Source organism: Cyprinus carpio, chromosome B20, assembly GCF_018340385.1.
Source record: "Cyprinus carpio isolate SPL01 chromosome B20, ASM1834038v1, whole genome shotgun sequence".
Classification (NCBI taxonomy): Eukaryota; Metazoa; Chordata; class Actinopteri; order Cypriniformes; family Cyprinidae; genus Cyprinus; species Cyprinus carpio.
This window is the reverse complement of record NC_056616.1, coordinates 1,316,637-1,338,680: the sequence shown is the minus strand read 5'-3', so window position 1 is coordinate 1,338,680 and position 22,044 is coordinate 1,316,637. Positions and strand designations below refer to the sequence as shown.

At 41.1% G+C, this 22,044-nt stretch overlaps 1 protein-coding gene across 4 annotated transcripts in view; it reads right to left on the bottom strand.

The window, feature by feature from the left end:
• kcnk2b (potassium channel, subfamily K, member 2b) overlaps window positions 1-17,609 on the bottom strand; it is a 72,666-nt gene extending 55,057 nt beyond the window's left edge. For 3 of the 4 annotated variants that reach the window (XM_042746611.1, XM_042746610.1, XM_042746612.1), the window contains exon 1: window positions 17,235-17,600. In XM_042746611.1, coding sequence (XP_042602545.1) covers window position 17,235 — 1 coding nt within the window. In that variant the 5' untranslated portion in view covers window positions 17,236-17,600. Of the gene's footprint in view, window positions 1-17,234 lie in introns of all 4 variants that reach the window. The other variant, XM_042746613.1, reaches the window with a different exon arrangement.
• Between the last annotated feature and the right edge of the window lie 4,435 nt (window positions 17,610-22,044).

Below are 22,044 nucleotides of genomic sequence, written 5' to 3'. Positions count from 1 at the left end.
ACAGTGCTGTTCATGATGGTGAGTGGGGGGAGTGCAGGGGGTTTTCTCCTGAAGTCCACAATCATCTCCACTGTTTTTGAGAGTGTTTCAGCTCCAGGTTGTTAAGACTGCACCAGACAGCCAGCTGCTCAACCTCGTGTCTGTAAGCAGACTCGTCACCGTCCTGGATGAGGGCCGATGACTGTAGTGTCATCTGCAAACTTCAGGAGCTTGACAGAGGGGTCTTTGGAGGTGCAGTCATTGGTGTAGAGGGAGAAAAGCAGTGGGGAGAGAACACATCCCTGAGGGGCACCAGTGTTGGTGGAGCGGCGGTTTGATATGACTTTCCCTAGTCTCTCTAGCTGTTGCCTATCTGTCAGAAAGCTGATGATCCACTGACAGATAGAGCTAGGAACAGAGAGCTGGGCCAGTTTGGTCTGGAGGGCTGTTGGGATGATGGTGTTGAAAGCCGAACTAAAGTCCACAAACAGGATCCTCACTTAAGTCCCTGTTTTGTCCAGATGTGGTGCATGATGAAGGTGCAATCCCAAGTTGATTGCATCATCCACGGACCTGTTTGCTAGGTAAGCAAACTGCAGGGGGTCCAGTAAGGGTCCAGTGATGTCCTTCAGATAAGCCAGAACCAGTTTTCAAATGACTTCATGATGACAGACGTTAGAGCCACAGGTCTGTAGTCGTTAAGTCCTGTTATCTTGGGTTTCTTTGGAACGGGGATGATGGTGGAGCGTTTGAAGCAGGACGGCACTTCACACAACTCAAGAGATCTGTTGAAGATCTGTGAAAAGATGGGGGCCAATTGGTCAGTACAGGTTCTCAGACAGGCTGGTATAACCTGGTGCTTTTCTTCTTTGGTTCTTCCTGAAGACCTGGCGCACATCGTTTTCACTAATTTGAAGTGCAGGATGGGGGGAGAGGGGGATTGCAGGAGGTGTTAACGGTTGTGTAGAGAGATGATCAGAATGGATGTGGGGTGTTTCAAATCTACAATAAATCTCATTCAGGTCGTTAGCAAGTCATTGGATTAGCCTCAGTGCAGGGGGGTGGTGTCTTGTAGTTGGTAATGGCTCTCAGTCCTTTCCATACTGCAGTTTGAGTCGTTGGAAGTAAACTGGTCTTCCAACTTTTTAGAGTAGGGTCCTTTTAGCCGCTCTAATCTCTTTGTTCAGTGTGTTTCTGGCCTGATTATACAAGACTCTGTCCCCATTTCTGTAGGCATCCTCTTTGGCCTGACAAAGATGTCTGAGTTTTGCTGTAAAGGTAAACAATGAGTCCGCACACCAGAAAATGCTCCTAGCAATTTTAATGATAGCTCACCACGTGTAACGTTTCGGGCCCAAGCCCTTCATCAGACATGAAAACAAGTGGGGAGACACACCTCCATATATACAGCCATGTATGATCACATGATCACATACATCCATGATTAATCACATGACCAATCACGTTAGATTGCTTTTACATCAGGAAAACGGATAAAAACATATATATAAACCAACATTTTTAATACAAAAATATATTAAGTGGCTAAGAGAAGGCCTGCAGTGCTTAAAGCATAACCTAGAAAGTTTTTTAAAAAATGTCTCTACCACTGTAGGCAGTCGTGATAGATGAGCAAAAATGTAGATAGATAAGGGGTACCACAAAAGTGTGTTACATATATCATATATCAAGTCAGCAAAAAGATAACACAAAATTAACACAATTACAGGAATTATTTACAGGAGTTATTTACAGAAAAGGCCTCAGGTCAAAGTCTTCATTTAACCCTTTTGGAGCTAAAGTGTCCAGGGTATAGATCCAGAATGCTTCTCTTTTGAGTAACAAACAATTAACATCTCCTCCGCGGGGGGGGCTGTTTCACAAGTTCAATGCCGCAATATCTGAGAGAGGAAACGTTATGAGAGGCTAGTGAAAAATGCACCGCTACTGGACTATTGATGTCATGGTTGAGAATATTTGATCTGTGTTCTGAGATTCTTGTTTTCAGTGGCCTGGTCGTTTTACCAACATAGGCCAAGCTGCATGGGCATTTAAGTAAATAGATAACATTCTTTGTGTTACAGGTGATCACACCTTTGATGTCATAGAGTTTTCCAGTGCGTGGGTGATTGAAAGTGGTAGTTTTATGTGTAAAGTTGCATTGAGGGCAATTACCACATCTGTAATTCCCAAAGGGAATAGACTGCAAAAACTGTGGTGGAGTCAATGATGGAAGATGCGCTCTCACCAACATGTTTTTGAGATTAGGTGCTCTCTTGTACACGATGCGGGGTGATGTAGTAAAGCATTTAAGTGCTGGATCAGAGTTAATAATGTGCCAATGTTTTTTAATGATGGATTCGAAATCTCTGCCAAGAGGCGAGTATTGGACAATACAGTTAACTCTAGACTCAGAAGTTCTGGACCTGATTTTGCTGAGACAATCAGTTTGCGATATATTTTCAAAGCGATTACGTGCTTGGGTAATCCATTCATATTTATATTCAATCTATTCAATTATCGGATGAACATTGCATCCTGGTGATCAGTGATCAGACAGTCCCAAAGCTGCTCGTGGAACAGAGTGATATGCATCCTTTATTGTGGTGTAACAGTGATCCAATATATTACTGTCTCTTGTGGGACATGTAACATGCTGTCTGTATTTTGGCAGTTCACGGGAGAGATTGGCTTTATTAAAGTCCCCAAGAATGATTAAAACAGAGTCCAGGTGTTGTTGTTCTGTCTCTGTGATCTGGTCAGCGAGTTTCTGTAAAGCCAGGCTTATGTGCGCTTGCGGAGGGATGTAAACACTCACCAGAATGAACGAGTGAAACTCCCGCGGCGAACAGAATGGCTTGCAGTTGACAAAAAGCACTTCTAGATCTGAACACATCTTCTTTAACACAGTTACATCTGTGCACCACCATTCATTGATATAAAAGCGGGTGGCAACTGACATGCTGAGGGAGTGTGCAATTGACATGCTGACTGCAGGAATGTCCACCAGAGCTGTTGCCCGTGAATTGAATGTTAATTTCTCTACCATAAGCCTTCTCCAAAGGCATTTCAGAGAATTTGGCAGTACATCCAACCGGCCTCACAACTGCAGACCACGTGTAACCACACCAGCCCAGGACCTCCACATCCAGCATCTTCACCTCCAAGATCGTCTGAGACCAGCCACCAAGACAGCTGTTGAAACAATCAGTTTGCATAACCAAATAATTTCTGCACAAACTGTCAGAAACCGTCTCAGGGAAGCTCATCTGCATGCTCGTCATCCTCATCAGGATAAACCTGACTGCAGTTCATCGTCGTAACGGACTTGAGTGGGCAAAGTCTCACATTCGATGGCGTCTGGCACTTTAGAGAGGTGTTCTCTTCACGGATGAATCCCGGTTTTCACTGTACAGGGCAGATGGCAGACAGCGTGTATGGCATTGTGTGGGTGAGTGGTTTGCTGATGTCAACGTTGTGGATCGAGTGGCCCATGATGGTGGTGGGGTTATGGTACGGGCAGGCGTATGTTATGGACAACGAACACAAGTGCATTTTATTGATGGCATTTTTAATGCACCGTGATACCGTGACGAGATCCTGAGGCCCATTGTTGTGCCATTTATCCACGACCATCACCTCATGTTGCCGCCTGATAACGCACGGCCCATGTTGCAAGGATCTGTACACAATTCCTGGAAGCTGATGAGGCAAATGGTGGTCACACCAGATACTGACTGGTTTTCGGATCCCCCTGGACCCTGTTAATACAGTAAAACTGAACATTTTAGAGTGGCCTTTTATTGTGGCCAGCCTAAGGCACACCTCTGCAATAATCATTTTGATATGCCACACCTGTGAGGTGGATGGATTATCTCGGCAAAGGAGAAGTGCTCACTAACACAGATTTCGACAAATTTGTGAACAATATTTGAGAGAAATAGGCCTTTTGTGTACATAGAAAAATTCTTAGATCTTTGAGTTCAGCTCATGAAAAACGGGGGCAAAAACAAAAGTGTTGCGTTTATAATTTTGTTTCAGTGTATTTTAATTTTTTTTTTTTTTATCTGGACTACAACATGCCCTAGATATTGTTTGAAAGTGTTCTGATTCTTTATTGTTTGTTCACACTTTACATTAGGGCTTCATTAGTTAACATTAGCTAATTCATTAGTTAACATAAACTGCCAATGGAAAATTCTTCTGAACATTCATTAATCTTAGGTATTTCAATATTTAATAACACGATATTAAAATTGAAAGTTACAACTGTGTTATTTAATGAGCTAACATGAACTAAGACTTGTATTTTTTAACAAAGATGAATAAATTTGGTAGCAAATGTAGCTATTGCTCATTGTAAATGTTAATGCATTAACTAAGGTTAACTAATGAGATTTTATTGTAAAGTGATACCTATGGGTCTTTATAGTTCTTTTGCACGTTAATCTGTGTAAAACTTTTAACTTCATATATTTTTCTGTATTGCTTTATTGTATTTAAATGTTCAGTTATTTTTGTTATAAGAAAAAAGGTATTTAACCTGTTATACTGTATTATGACCACTTTTTTTAAACTAAATTTCAATACCATGATAAAAGCATTAGCAATAACTCTCAACAGGAAAACTGATACTGGCATATCCCTAGCAGGAAGGTAGATTTCCAGGACCAGGGTTGGGCACCCCTGTTATAGATTAATAGTGCAGGCCCTGTGTGGTTTTCCTGGGGGCTAAGTGAGGGCTGCCCGTGCAGGGCCAGTGCTAAGGGGCCAACATTTTGCCAATGAGCAAATTCTCAGGGGCCCTGTGCTGGCAGCCCGCTAGGGGACCTTAGGCTAGCCCTAAGTGGGCCTGTATAGGGCCAGTGTAGGCCAGTGTAGGGCCTGTTTTCAGGGTGGGTTCTGATCTGTAAGTGGAGAAGTCATTTAGTGTATGCGACAGACACACAAAACAAAGAAACCTTTGAAGGCTTCTTTGTGGGGGCAGGCTCTCACCATTGAGACTCAAGTCCTTGAGTTTGAGAAAGCTTGCGTCATGCTGTTTGAGGCAATTTTATGCAGTTTAAGACTTATAAAAAAAAGTCTCTAAAAGTGCTTTTAAGAATGTACAGGTCGAAGCCTTAGAAACTGTGGGAAAATATGTATCGTCCATGTAAAAAGTGCCTCTTTTGCATACTTTTCTGCAGCTTGTTAAAGACCATAAATAGACTTGTCAAAAATGTACTTATTGCGTTCCACTGAAGAAAGAAATTACCACTCACCAAGCATCAAATATGAGTCACAATCGCCACTGGTAAGTATATAAAATGGTGATACTGCCAGTTCACAATATCAAATAATACAAATACAGTTTCATGGCTGCTAAAAATATTTATGGCCAGTAAATTTTCTCAAGTCATCAACCATTGGCTTGTGTAGCAAAAGGTTAGTTTGGACTTGCATATGAGGTCAACATAAAGGTGAGTAAATAATGACAGAATTTCCATTTTTGTGTAAACTATCCCTTTAAACGTATTATTCTGAAGACAGTTTATCTCACACACTTATGCTTGTGAAAGCATAACATCTTTTGGGTCTTGTAAAGCAAAGGCTCAGTGTTATGGCGCTTTTCCACTGCATGGTACGGCTCGGTTCGGCTCGGTACGGTTCAAATCGGCGCGGAACGGTTCGGCTCGCTTCGCTTTTCCACTGCTTGGTACGACTCGACTTGGTACGGCACGGTTTGGTTCGCTTTAGCTCGGTTGCTTTTCCACTGCAGATCTATTTCGACCTCACTCAGACCGTCACCACGGTCTTACCTTGAATGACGCCATTCCTCCGCCTATCCTCGAGACCAATATCAACAATGTCAGGTGACTGACCTTAGGGGTTGGCTATATAACATCCAGGTGAACCAACCACTTCCTCTTGCCTTTCTCGCCTCATCTGAGACCGACGCGGTAGAGCGCATTGTTTTTGATTACAGGAGAGATTAGTTTCAATCCATCACGTTTTTGTGCAGGTGCTTCAAGTCCCTGAGGATTGCAGTGGTTTTTCTCCTCATTTAAATATTTCGACGTGTCGTTGGAACGCATGTCGGTGAGTATTTCTTTATTTTTCTCTGTTTGTTTTCAGGCATTTATTGATGGTTCTCAGGTCAGCTGTTCGCAGCAGACGAGAGTTTTCTTTTCCATTTACTGCGTGTGCGCACGTAGAATGATGGATATATAATTTTCTAAGGAGTTCTGTTCGCAGACGTATTCTGAATGATGAGTATGAAGAGTGATTCGTCACAATCTTTATATTAAATTGTACCTGGTTAATTGTGTTTAACTAATACCAGGCATATATTTTTTTGTGGATTAAGGAAGTGTTCAATTTGATTAATGATCTAGTGATTCATCACAATCTATTTGTTAATGGCATTTATGCTCGTTTTTTTCAACTAATTATTTTGGAGTCTCGCAGTTCAACTTCCAGAATTAGTTAAATACTGTGATTCATTACAGTTCATTTTCCCTTTCATGCACTATCATTATATGAGTGACCTGACCTCGGACTTGTTGTCATGAGTCACTCAAAGTGTCGTTTTTGCCAAACTAGCATACACCCAAGAGATGGGCATCGCGAATGTCCCTCCTGTTTGGGTATGCAACATGTACTAGATGATATTGAAGATCCCTGTGCAGCTGCAATGGAGCTATCTTTGCGAAAAAGAGTGCAAAGAGCTAAACTGTTAACTGGTGGTAATAAAGAAATTATTCCCAGTAGTTCCTCTCATAAACGCAAGAGGCCAGATGATTTCATCAGGTCTTCAGGTTCTGACATGCCTCCAGATAAATGGAAGAAAGCCACAGTAGTCCAAGAACCCAAGGATGACACTCAGTTGCAAAGCTTGGCAGCATTGCGTGACTTAGCTGGTAAGCTTGAAACACGTAATTCTTCAGTAAGCACACAGCCATCTGCACTCCGGGCTGGGGATGAGTTGACATCACGTCAGGAAGAGAGGGATGATTATACGGATGCCGTCTCACTGCATGCAAATAACTCCCTTTATGGTAGTGAGGAGAATGCAGATGAAAACGAGGGAGATGAATCCAGGTCTGAGGTTCCAGAAGGCCTGCATTCTGATGTTCTTTCACGCATTTTAAGTGCAGCAAGGATCCTGGGCCTTAATGCACAGGAAGAAGCTACAGCTCCAGCACCCACACAAGGTGTATGGGCGAGTATTTCCCCTGCACAGCCTACTGTGTCAATCCCTGTAGCTGAGGATTATTCCCAGATGTTGAGGAAAGCCTGGATTAATCCAAAACGCGGCACCCCAGTTTAATGCAGGATGTAGACGGTTTGTTAAGTTGGATTACCCGCTGAGAGTGGTATGGGGAACATGCCATCAGTGGAGCGAGAGATCGCAGCTTTAACCGCTTTGGGACCTGATAAGGTTACTGACAATCCTCGTTGTCCTGGTAAGGAGTGCCAAAAGACAGACCGGTTAATGAGCCAGGCATATAACGCAGCTACTCGGGCAGCCCGCTCAGGAAATGCTCTAGCAATAGTTTTGGCTGCGTTAAGAAAGGTTGTTAATAAAGAAGAGCGTGATGTGATGAGCTTGATTGACACAGCACTCATCACACACTCACAGCTTACCAGGGACATAGGGGCATCTATGTCGTCTGCAATTTTAGCCAGAAGACAAATCTGGTTGGCTCAAACATCTTTACCTGATGCAATAAGGAAGGATCTGACTAATATGCCAGTGGTTCCAGGACGGATATTTCACACTGATGCACAGGCTTTACTGGATACTGCTGATCAGACAAGACGCAGAAGGGAGTCAGTTCAGCAAACATTTGCTGGCCCTACCAAATGTGGCCATAGGGCTGCTCATTCTTTTCAGCCCCCACACTTTCCTCGTTCAGAAACTTGGGGGTATGACAGAAGACGATCTAGGGGTTACCAGTCCCATGATCGAGGAACCAGACCTTTTTACCAGGCTCCCCAGACCGACCAGGGCCATAATCCAGTCAGGGGAGGACCACTTAAGAGGCGTCCTTCCAGGGGTTTCAAACCCCGGGGAGGCCAGGCATAGCAGTCTCTGTGTCGTCGGAGAATGCTCCCAACTGTGCCTGGACAGTTGGGAGAAGGTAACATCAGATCCCTGGGTTCTAGATACCATCAAGACAGGATACAGGACACAGTTCCGGCGGCGCCCTCCTACTTTTTCAGGCGATCATATGACCATAGTCAGAGACCCAGTCCAGGCACAAATTTTGGCCAAAGAGATCACAGTTTTACTTCAGAAAAAGGCGATTGTACAGATAAACACCAGCAAACAGCTCACTGGGTTCTATTCAAAGTATTTCCTAGTGCCAAGGAAAGACGGGGGACTTCGACCCATTCTAGACTTACGAAAGCTGAACGAATTCATTAAGGTATTGCCCTTCAAAATGCTGACTACAGCACAAATTCTGGAATCCATAGAACTGGGAGAATGGTTCACTTCCATAGACTTGAAGGATGCCTATTTCCACATACCCATCTGTCAGGATCACTGCCCGTTTCTTCGCTTTGCCTTTATAGATCGGGTTTATCAGTTCAGGGTCCTTCCATTTGGCCTGTCTCTGTCTCCAAGGGTCTTCACCAGGGTGGTTTCAGCAGCCCTTCGTCCCCTTCAGTGTGCAGGTTTGAAAATTCTGTCATACCTGGACGACTGGCTAATTTGTGCTCCTTCTCGCAGTCAAGTCATGAGGGACACAGAAATGGTGCTCCAACATGTCCAGTCTCTCGGGTTCAAAGTGAACTGGGAAAAGAGCAATCTAAGTCCCAGGCAACAGACCGTGTTTGTAGGAATTTCGCTAGATTCCCAACTGATGACGGCAACTTTATCACCCCAGAGAGTGGTACAGTTGGTCAGTCTAACTCAATCATTCCATCTGAACAAGAGAGTGAAGTTAATTAAGTTTCAGAGATTGTTGGGCATGATTGCAGCAGCAGCAGCTGTGGTCCCACTCGGCCTTCTCAAAGCCCGTCCACTACAACGTTGGTTGAACAACTTTCACTTGCATCCCAAATTACACAGACATGTAAGGATAAAGGTTACGCGAAGGTGTGTCCAAATGTTACACCCTTGGAAGTTGTTACCATCACAAGGGGTTCCTCTAGGCAACATCCCAGCGAGGCGGTCTGTGATAATGACAGATGCCTCTCTAACAGGGTGGGGAGCAGTTTGGGAAGGCAGGTCCATCAGGGGACACTGGAAATTCCCCTGGACCACAGAGCACATCAACGTGCTGGAACTCAGGGCAGTCCATCTCTCCCTGAGGGTTTTTCTCCCATTGTTACAGAACAAACATGTTTTCGTGAGAACAGACAACATGTCGGCAGTGTACCACATCAATCACCAGGGTGGCACCAGATCAGCGCGGTGTCTCCAGGTGACAAAGGAACTACTTTCTTGGGCATTTCCAAAGCTCTCATCACTCAGAGCAGTATACATACCGGGAGTGGCGAACAGAGCGGCAGACCTGCTGTCGCGAACTGGACCACTCCCGGGAGAGTGGCGTCTCCATCCCGAAGTGGTGAGATTAATATGGAGGCGTTTCGGTATGGCGAAGGTCGATTTGTTTGCGACCACGGAGACAACTCATTGCGATCTATGGTATTCCCTGAACAGCCAGGGAGGCCCTTTAAGGATCGATGCACTATCTCAAGAATGGCCGGAAGAATTGTTGTACGCTTTTCCGCCCCTACCCTTGATCCACCTTGTGCTCAACAGGGTAGCTTTGGGCCGTCACAAGGTTTTACTTGTGGCCCCACGTTGGCCAAAGACAACTTTGGTTTCCGACCCTTGTACGTTTGGTCCAAGGTTACCCTTGGCAGTTTACCACAGAGAGCAGATCTCCTCTCTCAAGTGGAGGGCCAAATCTGGCACCCCAGTCCAGAGACACTTCAACTATGGGTATGGCCCTTGCTCAGTCCCTCTCTGAAGGCTTAGATGAAGCTGTATTAAGGACAATAAATAGTTCTAAGGCACCGTCTAGTGGAGTAACTATTTGTTAGCAAGTGGCGAATATTCTCACATGGTGTCATGACCCGACAACTGAGATCCGCCAAGTGGACAACCAGTTTGGTTCTTCGTTTTTCTTCAAACATTGATTGATTCTGGGAAATCAGTTAATACCATAAAAGTCCTACATTGCAGCCATCTCACACTTCCATGTGTCAGTGGATGGTGCAAATATTGGCAAACACCCTTTGGGTCTCAATTTTTAAGGGTGCAAAACGCTTGCGACCAGGGAGAATTATGAGATCACCTGCTTGGGACCTTTCTATTGTTTTACAGTCACTGGCCAAAGCACCTTTTGAAACTTTGGAGCAAGCAGATCTCAATTTCTTGACATGGAAAACACAGTTTTCCTACTGCGATTTGTTCAGCCAAGAGAGTTGGTGAGTTGCACGCTTTATCAGTCAATGTGAAGACTGCTTGAGATGGAAGGCAGAAAAAACAGGGGGTTTTTTTCTCTGGCCAAACCCATCATTCTTGCCCAAGGTCCTTAAGCCTAGCACAATAAATCAGGTAATTGAGCTGATGCTTTCCGTCCACGGATCCGCTTTTTGTTCAGGGGAAGGAGCTGGCTATTGTTCTCCTATTGCCCTGTTAGGGGCATTGCACCACAATTATATTGAGCAAGACTCATCAACTACGACAGCCCACACACACCACTATTTTGTATGTTTTGACAAGAAAGTGTTGCGGGCAACACCTGTGTCTAAGCAACGGTTATCTCATTGGATAAGTGGCTACCCTTTCCACAAGCTTTAGGTCATCCAAGATCGACCTATCCCTGTGATCTTGGTTGCTCACTCTAGCTACCAGGAGCAGGGCCACTTCCTGTGGCGGCACTGAAGGGTGGTAGCCACTACGTACATACTGTTCCGCAGCCTCTTGAGCATCTCGTTGCCGTTTACGAGGTTTATATAGGATTAATGTGGGCAAAGCCAAAATCCGTTGGGTCTGCATTTAAATCTAGCGGGTTTTAGTGTCTCGTGTCGCAAATTACTAAGGACGCTAGGTAGGTGACGATTCTGGTCTGACCAATCAGTGATCTGCAGTGTTTTTACGTCACATTTTAGTATCGGTACGGTACGTTTGGAACCTCAACAGAGGTGGTACCATTTAAAGCGAGCCGAAGCGAGCCGTACCGTACGTACCATGCAGTGGAAATGTGCCATAACTGAGCCGTACCGAACCGAGCCGTACCGTACCATGCAGTGGAAAAGCGCCAAAGCGTGCCGTGCCGTACCGAACCGTACCGTACCATGCAGTGGAAAAGCGCCATTAGGGATAGGTTTGTGGGTTAAATCTAAAGTTCTGGCATGAAACTCTAGATGGTGCTGTCCGATAGGACTACCGCAATCTGACAATTCAATGACATCATCACATGATGCAGCTGATAGGTTCTTTTGTATCAGCAGCCAATGAGTTTGCTGCTCAACATTCAAATACTTGGCTAGTGCATGCAGCAGTTGCAGTGTGCTTCAGAAACCCTCCACCTTCCCCAGCTCCACCTGTATAGATCTGTTACAAGGTGATTCATGTATGCTATATGGGGGTTATTCATATATGTTGTATGAGCAGCAGCAGTATTTCTTACATGCTCACAGTAGCATGTTGTGGATGTATTGGCAGTAGCACATCTCGGTACTTGCTCTTCCGCAGCAGCAGCGGAGCACAGCTGTTCCGCCAAGACCAAACACATTAATATTGTCATCTACATTACCATGCTAATCCCTTTAAGAGTTGTCATGACAGAAATTTTATTACTGGTAGGTCATCCTGAGCAGGTAGGTAGGTAGTTTCAAATCTCTTTGCCCCCCAAAATTTTATTTTTAAATTTTAACTATTCGTATTATCTAGTGATTTCAATGCAATATATATCAATCTTCTCTAGCAGACTGAGAAGAAGAGAAACTTTAGACCTTAGTCAGATTAGCTTCAGCTGATAAATGGTCTTTAAAAGACTTTAATTCAGTTGACATAAACTTGGTAAATCTATTTTAAAAGTTGTGAGATTTGAAAATAACTGTGATCTAAGACATTTATACAGCGCTTGTCATTGTAAAGTCTGTAAGTCTGTCTCTCACAGCCTTGTTGTCATCCATGTTAATTTCAATATGGTGTCTACCGTGATTAAAGGGGTGGTTGATTAAGTTTTCACTTTTTTAATGTTACTTAGTGTGTAATGTTGCTGTTTGAGCATTAACAATAACTGCAAAGTTGTGGTGCTGAAAGTTCAATACAAACGAAGATGTTGCCTTTTTAAATTCTGGCAGTTTAATGCCTACAAAAATGGCTCGTAGGGACTACAAGTTGACATCACAAAGCATGCAACAAAGGGCGTGAGACCATGCTACGCTGCTTTAGAGAAGAGGAAGAAAACTAGGGGTGCATGTAAAAATCTATTCATATTTGAATTGTGATTCTGTCTTCTAACAATTCTAATGGATTCACAAGTTTAAAAATCAATGTTCTAAAGCAGCGGTTCTCAATCCTGTTCCTCGCATAGCCCTGCTCTACACACGCTCTGCATTTCTTTCTCTCTCTCTTATCTCTCATTCAGATCACCAGCTCAGCTCAAACAATGAACTGTTTCATTTATACACATATTTTCACATAGCTATGAGAAGCGTTAAACAGTAGCAGAAGCATTTGCAAATAGCAGTGTATCTAAAAGTATGAGGCAACAACAAACAAAAACATACCATTAAGAGCCATGCTTGCATAGGTTCTGCGCGATCCTCTTCAATTATATCCTCTGCATCTCATTCGGGCTCAAATTGATAAGCAATATTGATGAGGCCGTTATTTACAATACAACTGGAGCACAATCACATGCCACGTTTAGACATAAACTAGAGGTGGTTTAGCAAATCACAACACACTGGACTAGCTAACCAATCAGAGCCCATTGCCTATTTCTGAGGGAGGGGCTTCATAAAAGCAGGAAATTATCAGTGCATTTATCAGAGAAGGGACAGAGCAGTGAGGAATAAAGGTAAAGGTATATTTAAAAAAAACGAAGCATTAACCAGGGCTTGCAAAATCCCTAGCCCGACGTCCTGGGGCTGTTGTGTTTTCCAGTCGGGCTAACAAAATGTATCACTGCCCTGCTCGACGGGCTGTCTTAAATAGTGATGTAAAATTCCTAACTTGATTTGTGTCGTAGTTGATCGTTTGCACTTGTTTCTAAGTCTTGCCAATTTAAACATTCAAGCATTTTAAACCAATCGCACATTCAGAGCTTGCGTGCACTCATTCAAAGCGAGCACAGAGAGCGGCGTTTCAGACAATGCGCGTACACAGAATTGATTCCTCTTTCGCGTATCCTTGCTTCTGAATGAACACATACACACAAAATTATCTCAAAATAATTGTCTCTGCAAGTATTCTTAGAAACACAGTTGGTTATGTCTTAAGTGAATGTATACAGTGGAGAAAGAAATCTCCTGTGCATTATTATATTGGATGCACGCATTTGGTCTTAAAGGGGCAGCAGCCTTTAAATACCCAGTGTTCCATTAGTGCCACCTGCTGTCAGAGATTGACATTTGTGTCTCATTGACAAAGCTAAAATCAGACCATTCTGTTTTTGCTTTAAATTTTTAAATTATACAGTCGTGGCCAAAAGTTTTGAGAATTACATAAATATTAGTTTTCAAAAAGTTTGCTGCTAAACTGCTTTTAGATCTTTGTTTCAGTTGTTTCTGTGATGTACTGAAATATAATTGCAAGCACTTCATACAATTGTATTCATACAATACAATTACATGACATTTATGCAAAGAGTCAGTATTTGCAGTGTTGGCCCTTCTTTTTCAGGACCTCTGCAATTCGACTGGGCATGCTCTCAATCAACTTCTGGGTCAAATCCTGACTGATAGCAACCCATTCTTTCATAATAACTTCTTGGAGTTTGTCAGAATTAGTGGGTTTTTTTGTTTGTCCACCCGCCTCTTGAGGATTGACCACAAGTTCTCAATGGGATTAAGATCTGGGGAGTTTCCAGGCCATGGACCCAAAATTTCAACATTCTGGTCCCCAAGCCACTTAGTTATCACTTTTGCCTTATGGCACGGTGCTCCATCGTGCTGGAAAATGCATTGTTCTTCACCAAACTCTTGTTGGGTTACTGGAAGAAGTTGCTGTTGGAGGGTGTTTTGGTACCATTCTTTATTCATGGCTGTGTTTTTGGGCAGAATTGTGAGTGAGCCCACTCCCTTGGATGAGAAGCAACCCCACACATGAATGGTGTCAGGATGCTTTACTGTTGGCATGACACAGGACTGATGGTAGCGCTCACCTTTTTTTCTTCTCCGGACAAGCCTTTTTCCAGATGCCCCAAACAATCGGAAAGGGGCTTCATCGGAGAATATGACTTTGCCTCAGTCCTCAGCAGTCCATTCACTATACTTTCTGCAGAAGATCAATCTGTCCCTGATGTTTTTTTTTTGGAGAGAAGTGGCTTCTTTGCTGCCCTTCTTGACACCAGGCCATCTTCCAAAAGTCTTCGCCTCACTGTGTGTGCAGATGCGCTCACACCTGCCTGCTGCCATTCCTGAGCAAGCTCTGCACTGGTGGCACTCCGATCCCGCAGCTGAATCCTCTTTAGGAGATGATCCTGGCGCTTGCTTGACTTTCTTGGACGCCCTGAAGCCTTCTTTACAAGAACTGAACCTCTTTCCTTGAAGTTCTTGATGAACCTATAAATTGTTGATTTAGGTGCAATCTTAGTACCCACAATATCCTTGCCTGTGAAGCCATTTTTATGCAACGCAATGATGGCTGCACGCGTTTCTTTGCAGGGCACCATGGTTAACAATGGAAGAACAATGATTTCAAGCATCACCCTCCTTTTAACATGTCAAGTCTGCCATTCTAACCCAATCAGCCTGACATAATGATCTCCAGCCTTGTGCTCGTCAACATTCTCACCTGAGTTAACAAGACGATTACTGAAATGATCTCAGCAGGTCCTTTAATGACAGCAATGAAATGCAGTGGAAAGGTTTTTTTTGGGATTAAGTTAATTTTCATGGCAAAGAAGGACTATGTAATTCATCTGATCACTCTTCATAACATTCTGGAGTATATGCAAATTGCTATTATAAAAACTTAAGCAGCAACTTTTCCAATTTCCAATATTTATGTAATTCTCAAAACTTTTGGCCACGACTGTACAATCCAAATAAGATGTATTTAGCATCTTTTTAGGATAGTAATTCAAATGGTTGCCTCTGATTTTAAATAGAGCACAGACAAAGCCTTTGTTTATATGAAGAGATTTCTTTTAGTTGTAAAATTTTTTTTATTTGATTTGGGATTTGTTTTAAAATTTCAAGTTAGTTTTATGATTTAACATTTCAATTTCACAAAGAAATATGCAGCATTTTGTCTGAGAAATAATAAAAGGACACCTTTTCATTTATAATTTGTCTTAAATCTCATTTTGTTACAAAATAAATATATAAAGAAAATTGTAAGGTGTGATCTGTATTGTGAATTTTATTGCATTGTAAGTTTATTGAATCGTTACATCCTGATATGCCACTAGTTTTTTGCTGATCATGCTGATTTGTCCACAGTAAAGTTCAGCCAATGGTATTTTTTTATTCGGGCTAGTTAAATTCATTTTGGGCTACCAAAACCTGAAGAATCCCTGCCCAAAGGCCTACCAGGGATTTTGAAATTTTGCAAGCCCTGATTAACACGTTAGACTGCACCCCATAAACACAATCAAGCCTAGAAAAAACCAGTCACCCCTCTTTTAAGTAATTCGACACTGATGGACATCTAAGGCCATCAAGCAGCATGCACTGCGGGAAAGATGCACATGACATAAATATCCACTAAGCAGAAACACTGAAAAGAACTAAAGTGCGAACAATTTCATACATGCAGTCATTTAATAAATTAGGGCTAAAATACACACAAAATACATGCACAAATTATTAAATCACAGATTTTTGATTCAAAAGATACAGGATATAAGTGTGCTGCAGCATATGTTTTCATTCTTAAAAGGAGATTCACATCATACAGTATTCTCCCTTGGCTAACTCACACATTCATGGTGGATGTTGATGCACAAGGTCATGTGTGGCTCACTCAAACTCATCATCTGATCATGTAGTACAAGAGTTTAGATTTTAGCAATTGTAAAAGGGATACTCCGGGATCAGTACAAGTTAAGATTAATTTACTGCATGTGTGGCATAATGTTGAGATTACCAGAAAAAAAAGCAAAAATATGGGATACAGTAAAGCACTTACAGTTATGGTGTGATTTTTAAATGTTGAAATATTCACTGTTTTACTAAAAAAGCCACAAGACTAAAATAATGTGGATTATAAGTTATAACATGATTAATCTAGTACTAACATATTTAATTTTTCCAGATTTAATGCCTTGACAAAGATATGCCTTAAACCCTTTAACTGTAAAAAAGATGATAAAAACAACTTTATACCTTAAATAAAACTAATTAATGTAAGCTATTTTACAGATGAATAAGCTTTACATTTTATTTGTAAATTATCTTTAAAGGAGGGATGAGGTAATTAACATTAACAAATAATCAACAATTAATAATTGCTGTCGATTGTACAAGTTAAATGCCTAATTTCTACTAAAACCTTAACTATCCTTTAATGTTCTTAATAACTGCAATTCATATTCTAAATAAGGTGTAAGATAGCCTATATGAATGTAGAATTTTAAAATGAGCTGCACCTTTTTTTTAAGTTGTCTATTAAAAGAGACATTTGATCAAAACATCTGATCTGTATTCAGTCATATCCTATGTATATAAACACTATAAACAGTTCTTCGAAATTAACATAAGAAATATTACGGTGATATTAAATTTTATGATACGAGCACCTACATGTATTACGCAGTTTGATATACGCAACACATTGATAATTTATGAACCATTTCTGTAGGCTGCAGGTTTTCTCTCTCTCTCTCTTCACCCATGTGACCGCTCTGCCTTTTGATCAAGAGAAATTATTCACGGGTAAGTCGATCTTTTAATATTCATCTAGGATGTCGTTTATTCCAGTCTTTACTTCAAAGACGACTATATCAAATCTAAACCTCATGCGCATCCTCTCTTCCTCTCCCTCTTACACACACACACACACGCGCGCGCGCGCGCGCATAATAAACACATCCAATGTATTTAAAGCCGGCTGTGTTTCTGTTTATGTAACTTACTTCTTCAGTCCTTTCCTCATCGACGCTCGCGTTACCGTGGGATTGCAGAGGTTCGGTCCATTTCCCCCCACTCTATTTCTTCTGATCAGTGATAGGGTTGTTTTTTCTGCTGTTAACCTGCCAGAACCTCTCGGAAAACGCACAGCTTGTTGATTGAGTGAAAGCGGAGGGAACTGAATCGCGCCTCCTCTAGATCACAGACTCCAATGACGCAAGACGCGCGAGAGTAGTCGGGATCTGAATGGTAACTAAAGGTAGTAGGTTTGAACCAGTTTGATATCTGTACAATCACAACTGTGCTCCTGACTCTCAAACTCAGCCCTGCGAACACACGAAGTATCAGAGAAATGATTTACTCTAGAAGGTGATCATTTTAATGACTTTACTAATAGGAAACCTGACGCCGACGCACAGGACCGTCATTTACAACCTCAGCGTCGTATGGTCTCGTTTTCCAAAACACAACGTCCCCAAGCCAGTTCTAATCACCAAAAAATTAACTGAATGTTTAATTAAAACATGTGTAGTCCTGTCACAAAATAAGAAAAGTAGCCTACATTTTTATAAGATATAGCACTTCTTTTAGTCAAGTCAGAAGATTTAACGTTACACATAAGCCCTTTTCAAACAGAGCAGTCCATATAGTGCTATATGTTAAAGGAGCAGTTCACATCTAAAAATTTTTAATTCCGTCTCACCCTCATGTGGTTCCATACCCATAAGACTTTCATTCTGCTGTCCCTCCAAAATCCAAACCATCAAATCTTTAACACAACCATAATTAGTCTGTCCTGATATGTTAAGTTTGTAAAGGAACAATGAACTTTTACTAATCTACTATTATACTATTATAATCTACTATTAAAACCCAACTACTGCTATTATTACTAAGTAATCTTTATTGTTTTTCAAGCCAACTCCAGAAGGAGTTAAACAGTTAAAGGGATAGTTCACCCCGAAAATGAAAATTTTGTCATTATCTGACCATTCGCAAAAACCTGGCTGAAGTAAATTTTTCAACTCAGTTTTTAGTATTGATTTAAAATGAGACATTAATTTAACCTCCTCTCTGTTATTTATCAGTTATTTATTTTTAGACACTAACCAGATTGAAATTCCAGTTGCACAGATGGGGAACGTTGTAACACTGCGGTACAATGTGGCCCCGCCATTATTAAACTATGCTCTTCTATGACATTAGAAATGTAATTTACATTATTTACTTTTTAATGAGAAACCACAAGAAACAGGTGAATAAAGTCTGACAATCGATGTTTAATGTTCAGAAATTAAGAAATGTAAAGCATTTTGGCTCGTTTGTGTGTCTCGTGCTCTGTGAAATCTGTGTGTGGAGGAAGGAGAGTGAATGTCTGTGTTTTTCTAAATGTCTTAATGTGTTTCTTCATCTATTTGCCCACATTATTTTGAACTAGGGTATACTGTATACCTGTGTCTTGCAATCAAGTCTTTCTCAAGCATGGTAACAATGTTGTCAAACTCTAAAATTAGATTAATTTTCAATCTTAAAAAATGCCATTATTTTACATGAAAATATTAATTTTATTTTATTGACAAAATATTTTAGTTTGTCTTGAATATTTTTAGCTCTGATAACATTTTAAGCTGTCATATGGTCATGTTATGTGCCCCTCACTTGTACCCCATCTATGGGGCATGTTGTCACATTTCACTTCCATTCTTTTGAGGTAAAGAAAAATGTACACTGTATGAAAGTGACATAGTTGTACTAGACAAGTGTGAAATCAATGTGGATAAAAAAATAATACCCTGAACTCCACATGGATTTACACAAACTGAGAATGTCAAAAAGTGTTAGGTTGTGCCCCGCATTCCCCCTACATCACGGAGCAAAGAGGAAACTGATGACACGCTGACAGACAATACAGAGAAAGTTACTTTTGGCAGGAAACAAGTCTCAGCTTTCAAATTTTGTAATTTTGTAAGAAATTCCAAAAATAATTACTGTGGTTCTTTAATATGTTGTGACCAGATCGCTGTATTGCCTCAGTTCAAGTTGCACACATGAACCGATCGTCTTTTCATATTTACCCCAGGAAGTGGCACATCTGGTCACCCTACTTTGAATGGTAACTTTTCACAAGACTGTGACAGCGCCTTTCAATGGTCATCAGCATCGTAAATCCTTCAAAAAATTTTTTTATATTTGTATTTTTTTAAATGTATGTACATTAATTACACTATACTTTATATTATCAATGAAGCTTAAATTTATATAAACATGTTTAATACTCTTTGTTAGTATTATAAATGTTAAAGGGGTCATATGATAAATGCTAAAATGCATATAACTTAATGCTAAAAAGAACATTATTTGGTGTATTTGATGTAATGAAATGTGTTCATGTGGTTTAAGGTTTAAAAAACACATTATTTTCCACATACTGTACATTATTGTTTCTCCTCTATGCCCCTCCTTTCTGAAACGCGTAGATTTTTACAAAGCTCATCAGTCTGAAAAGTGAGGTGTGCTCTGATTGGCCAGCTATCAAGTGCATTGTGATTGGCCGAATACCTCAAGCGTGTGACGGAAATGTTACACCCCTTACCATACTGTGATGCCATGTCCCGGCACAACCAGACAAAACCAACAAAACCCATTACAAACGAAGCATTTGTTGGATCCAGTGGGGACATAATTACGGATTATAATGACTTAAACTGACTTTTTACACATTGCGTTGCATCGCGCCGCATAAACATAAAACCATGTCTGCATTTGTGATTGGAGAAATGACAAACAACAAGACCTACTCTACAATGCTCAAAACATTTTATGTTGATGAAAAACATTCTTTAAATATGAAAAACATACTTCCAGTCTGTTAGTCAGAACAGCCGGCAGATCAGGAAACAGTCCTCCATAAAATGCGTTACACACATCTGAATATTTGGGTTGAACTGTTCTGGAGCAGTGTTGTAAATACAACTTAACCACTGATTTCTAGTCATGTCCTCTTTTGGAAGGCCAAACAAAGTAGTTTCGCTTTCACAACAAAACATAGCGTCACACACGGTAGGCTGAGTGAGCGGAGGCCAGCTTGAGAACGGCGTGGCTGGCAGATTCGATGAAGGAGCTTACAGCAACCACATGTGACGACCCTGGGCTGGACTCTGCTTCGTCCATGGTGAAAGCCGATCTGACGATCCACAGCTCGAAGTTGATGTATTTCCTCAGCGACCAGCAAGGGTCAGCTCTAGGCATGATGAAGCGGATATCATCCACTTTTGAAAGGCCAAACAAAGTAGTTTCACTTTCACAATGAAACACACAGCGTCTCCACAACATGGCAGCACGGCAAAAACAATACTACAGTGAGAATAAAAGTTATGCCTTCTTTCTTTGCATGAACATTTGGGCGGCATTATGCAAATCTTTCCACATCGTGATCTAGACATGTAGGGGCATGTTAGAATGAACCGTTTTAGGGGGGCGTGGTTGACTCTTAACTTTTATAAAGAATATCTCTTTGGATTTGAGACTTTGGTCTTTGCAACTTTACAAATATTTTTTATGCACCAAGAGCTTGTAACAGTTCAAAGAGAAAGGAAAAAGTGAAATTGCATCATATGACCCATTTAAAGGGTCAGTTCACCCAAAAATATAAAGTCTGTCATCATTTACTCACCCTCGTGTCGTTCCAAACCTGTATGACTTTCATGCAGCTGTACCTCCAAAGTCCAAACAGCCAAAATTTTAACACAGTCATATTAAGTCAGTCACGTTAAGTTTGTAAAGGAACAATGAATTTTGAAAATCTATTACTACAACTATTATTATTTTTATTGAATAATCATTTTTTTCACACTAACTCCAGGAGGTGTTCAAACACAGGCAGTTAAGAATCAGAGGCATTACAAAAATGCATTACTTATGCCTAGAGTCAAGTCATGGTCGTGCTGGTATTTGGAACAACAGCACTCTTGCTGATGCAACACTGATGAAGAAACACTGGTGGCAGGAAAGTAGAGTTGCCATAGCAACCAGGAACACATCCTTTAGCAACTGGATATGACAGAATCTGACATTTCTGACAGTTACAGAGCCTACTGTAATGTTTTTTTTTTGTTTGTTTGTTTTTCTAATCATTTTAGTGACCAATTCTTACTGTTAACTAGTTGCTTATTAATATGCATATTACTAGCATATTGGCTCTTTATTAGTACTTATAAAGCACTTATTAAAGGGATAGTTCACCCGAAAATGAAAATTAGCCCATTATTTACTCACCCTCAAGCCATCCTAGGCGTATACGACTTCCTTCTTTCAGATGAATCCAATCGGAGTTATATTAAAAATTAAATTTGATCTTCCAAGCTGTTTAATGGCCGTCAGATCCAGTTTAATGCCGACGTCCTACGTCATCCGCCTGAAGCTGCTTTCGTGTACAACAGTTAGTAAGTTAGTAAGTTTTAAATATGGTTATTTTTCTTACAAAAATGCATTGATTTGCTACAGGAGGCCTTTGTTTATCCCCCGGAACTGTGTGAGGCACTTTTTATTATGGATCGATGTGCTTTATTTCACTTCTTTTGGACTGAAACACCCACTGACTGCCATTAAACAGCTTGGAAGATCAAAGACAATTTTTAATATAACTCTGACTGGATTCCTCTGAAAGAAGAAAATTATATACACCTATGATGCCTTGAGGGTGAGTAATTCATGGGCTAATTTTAATTTTTGGGTGAACTAACCCTTTAATGCCTTATTTTGTATGACCATAATTTGGGTCCCTTAATCTGACCCCATCCTTAAACTTAACTACCT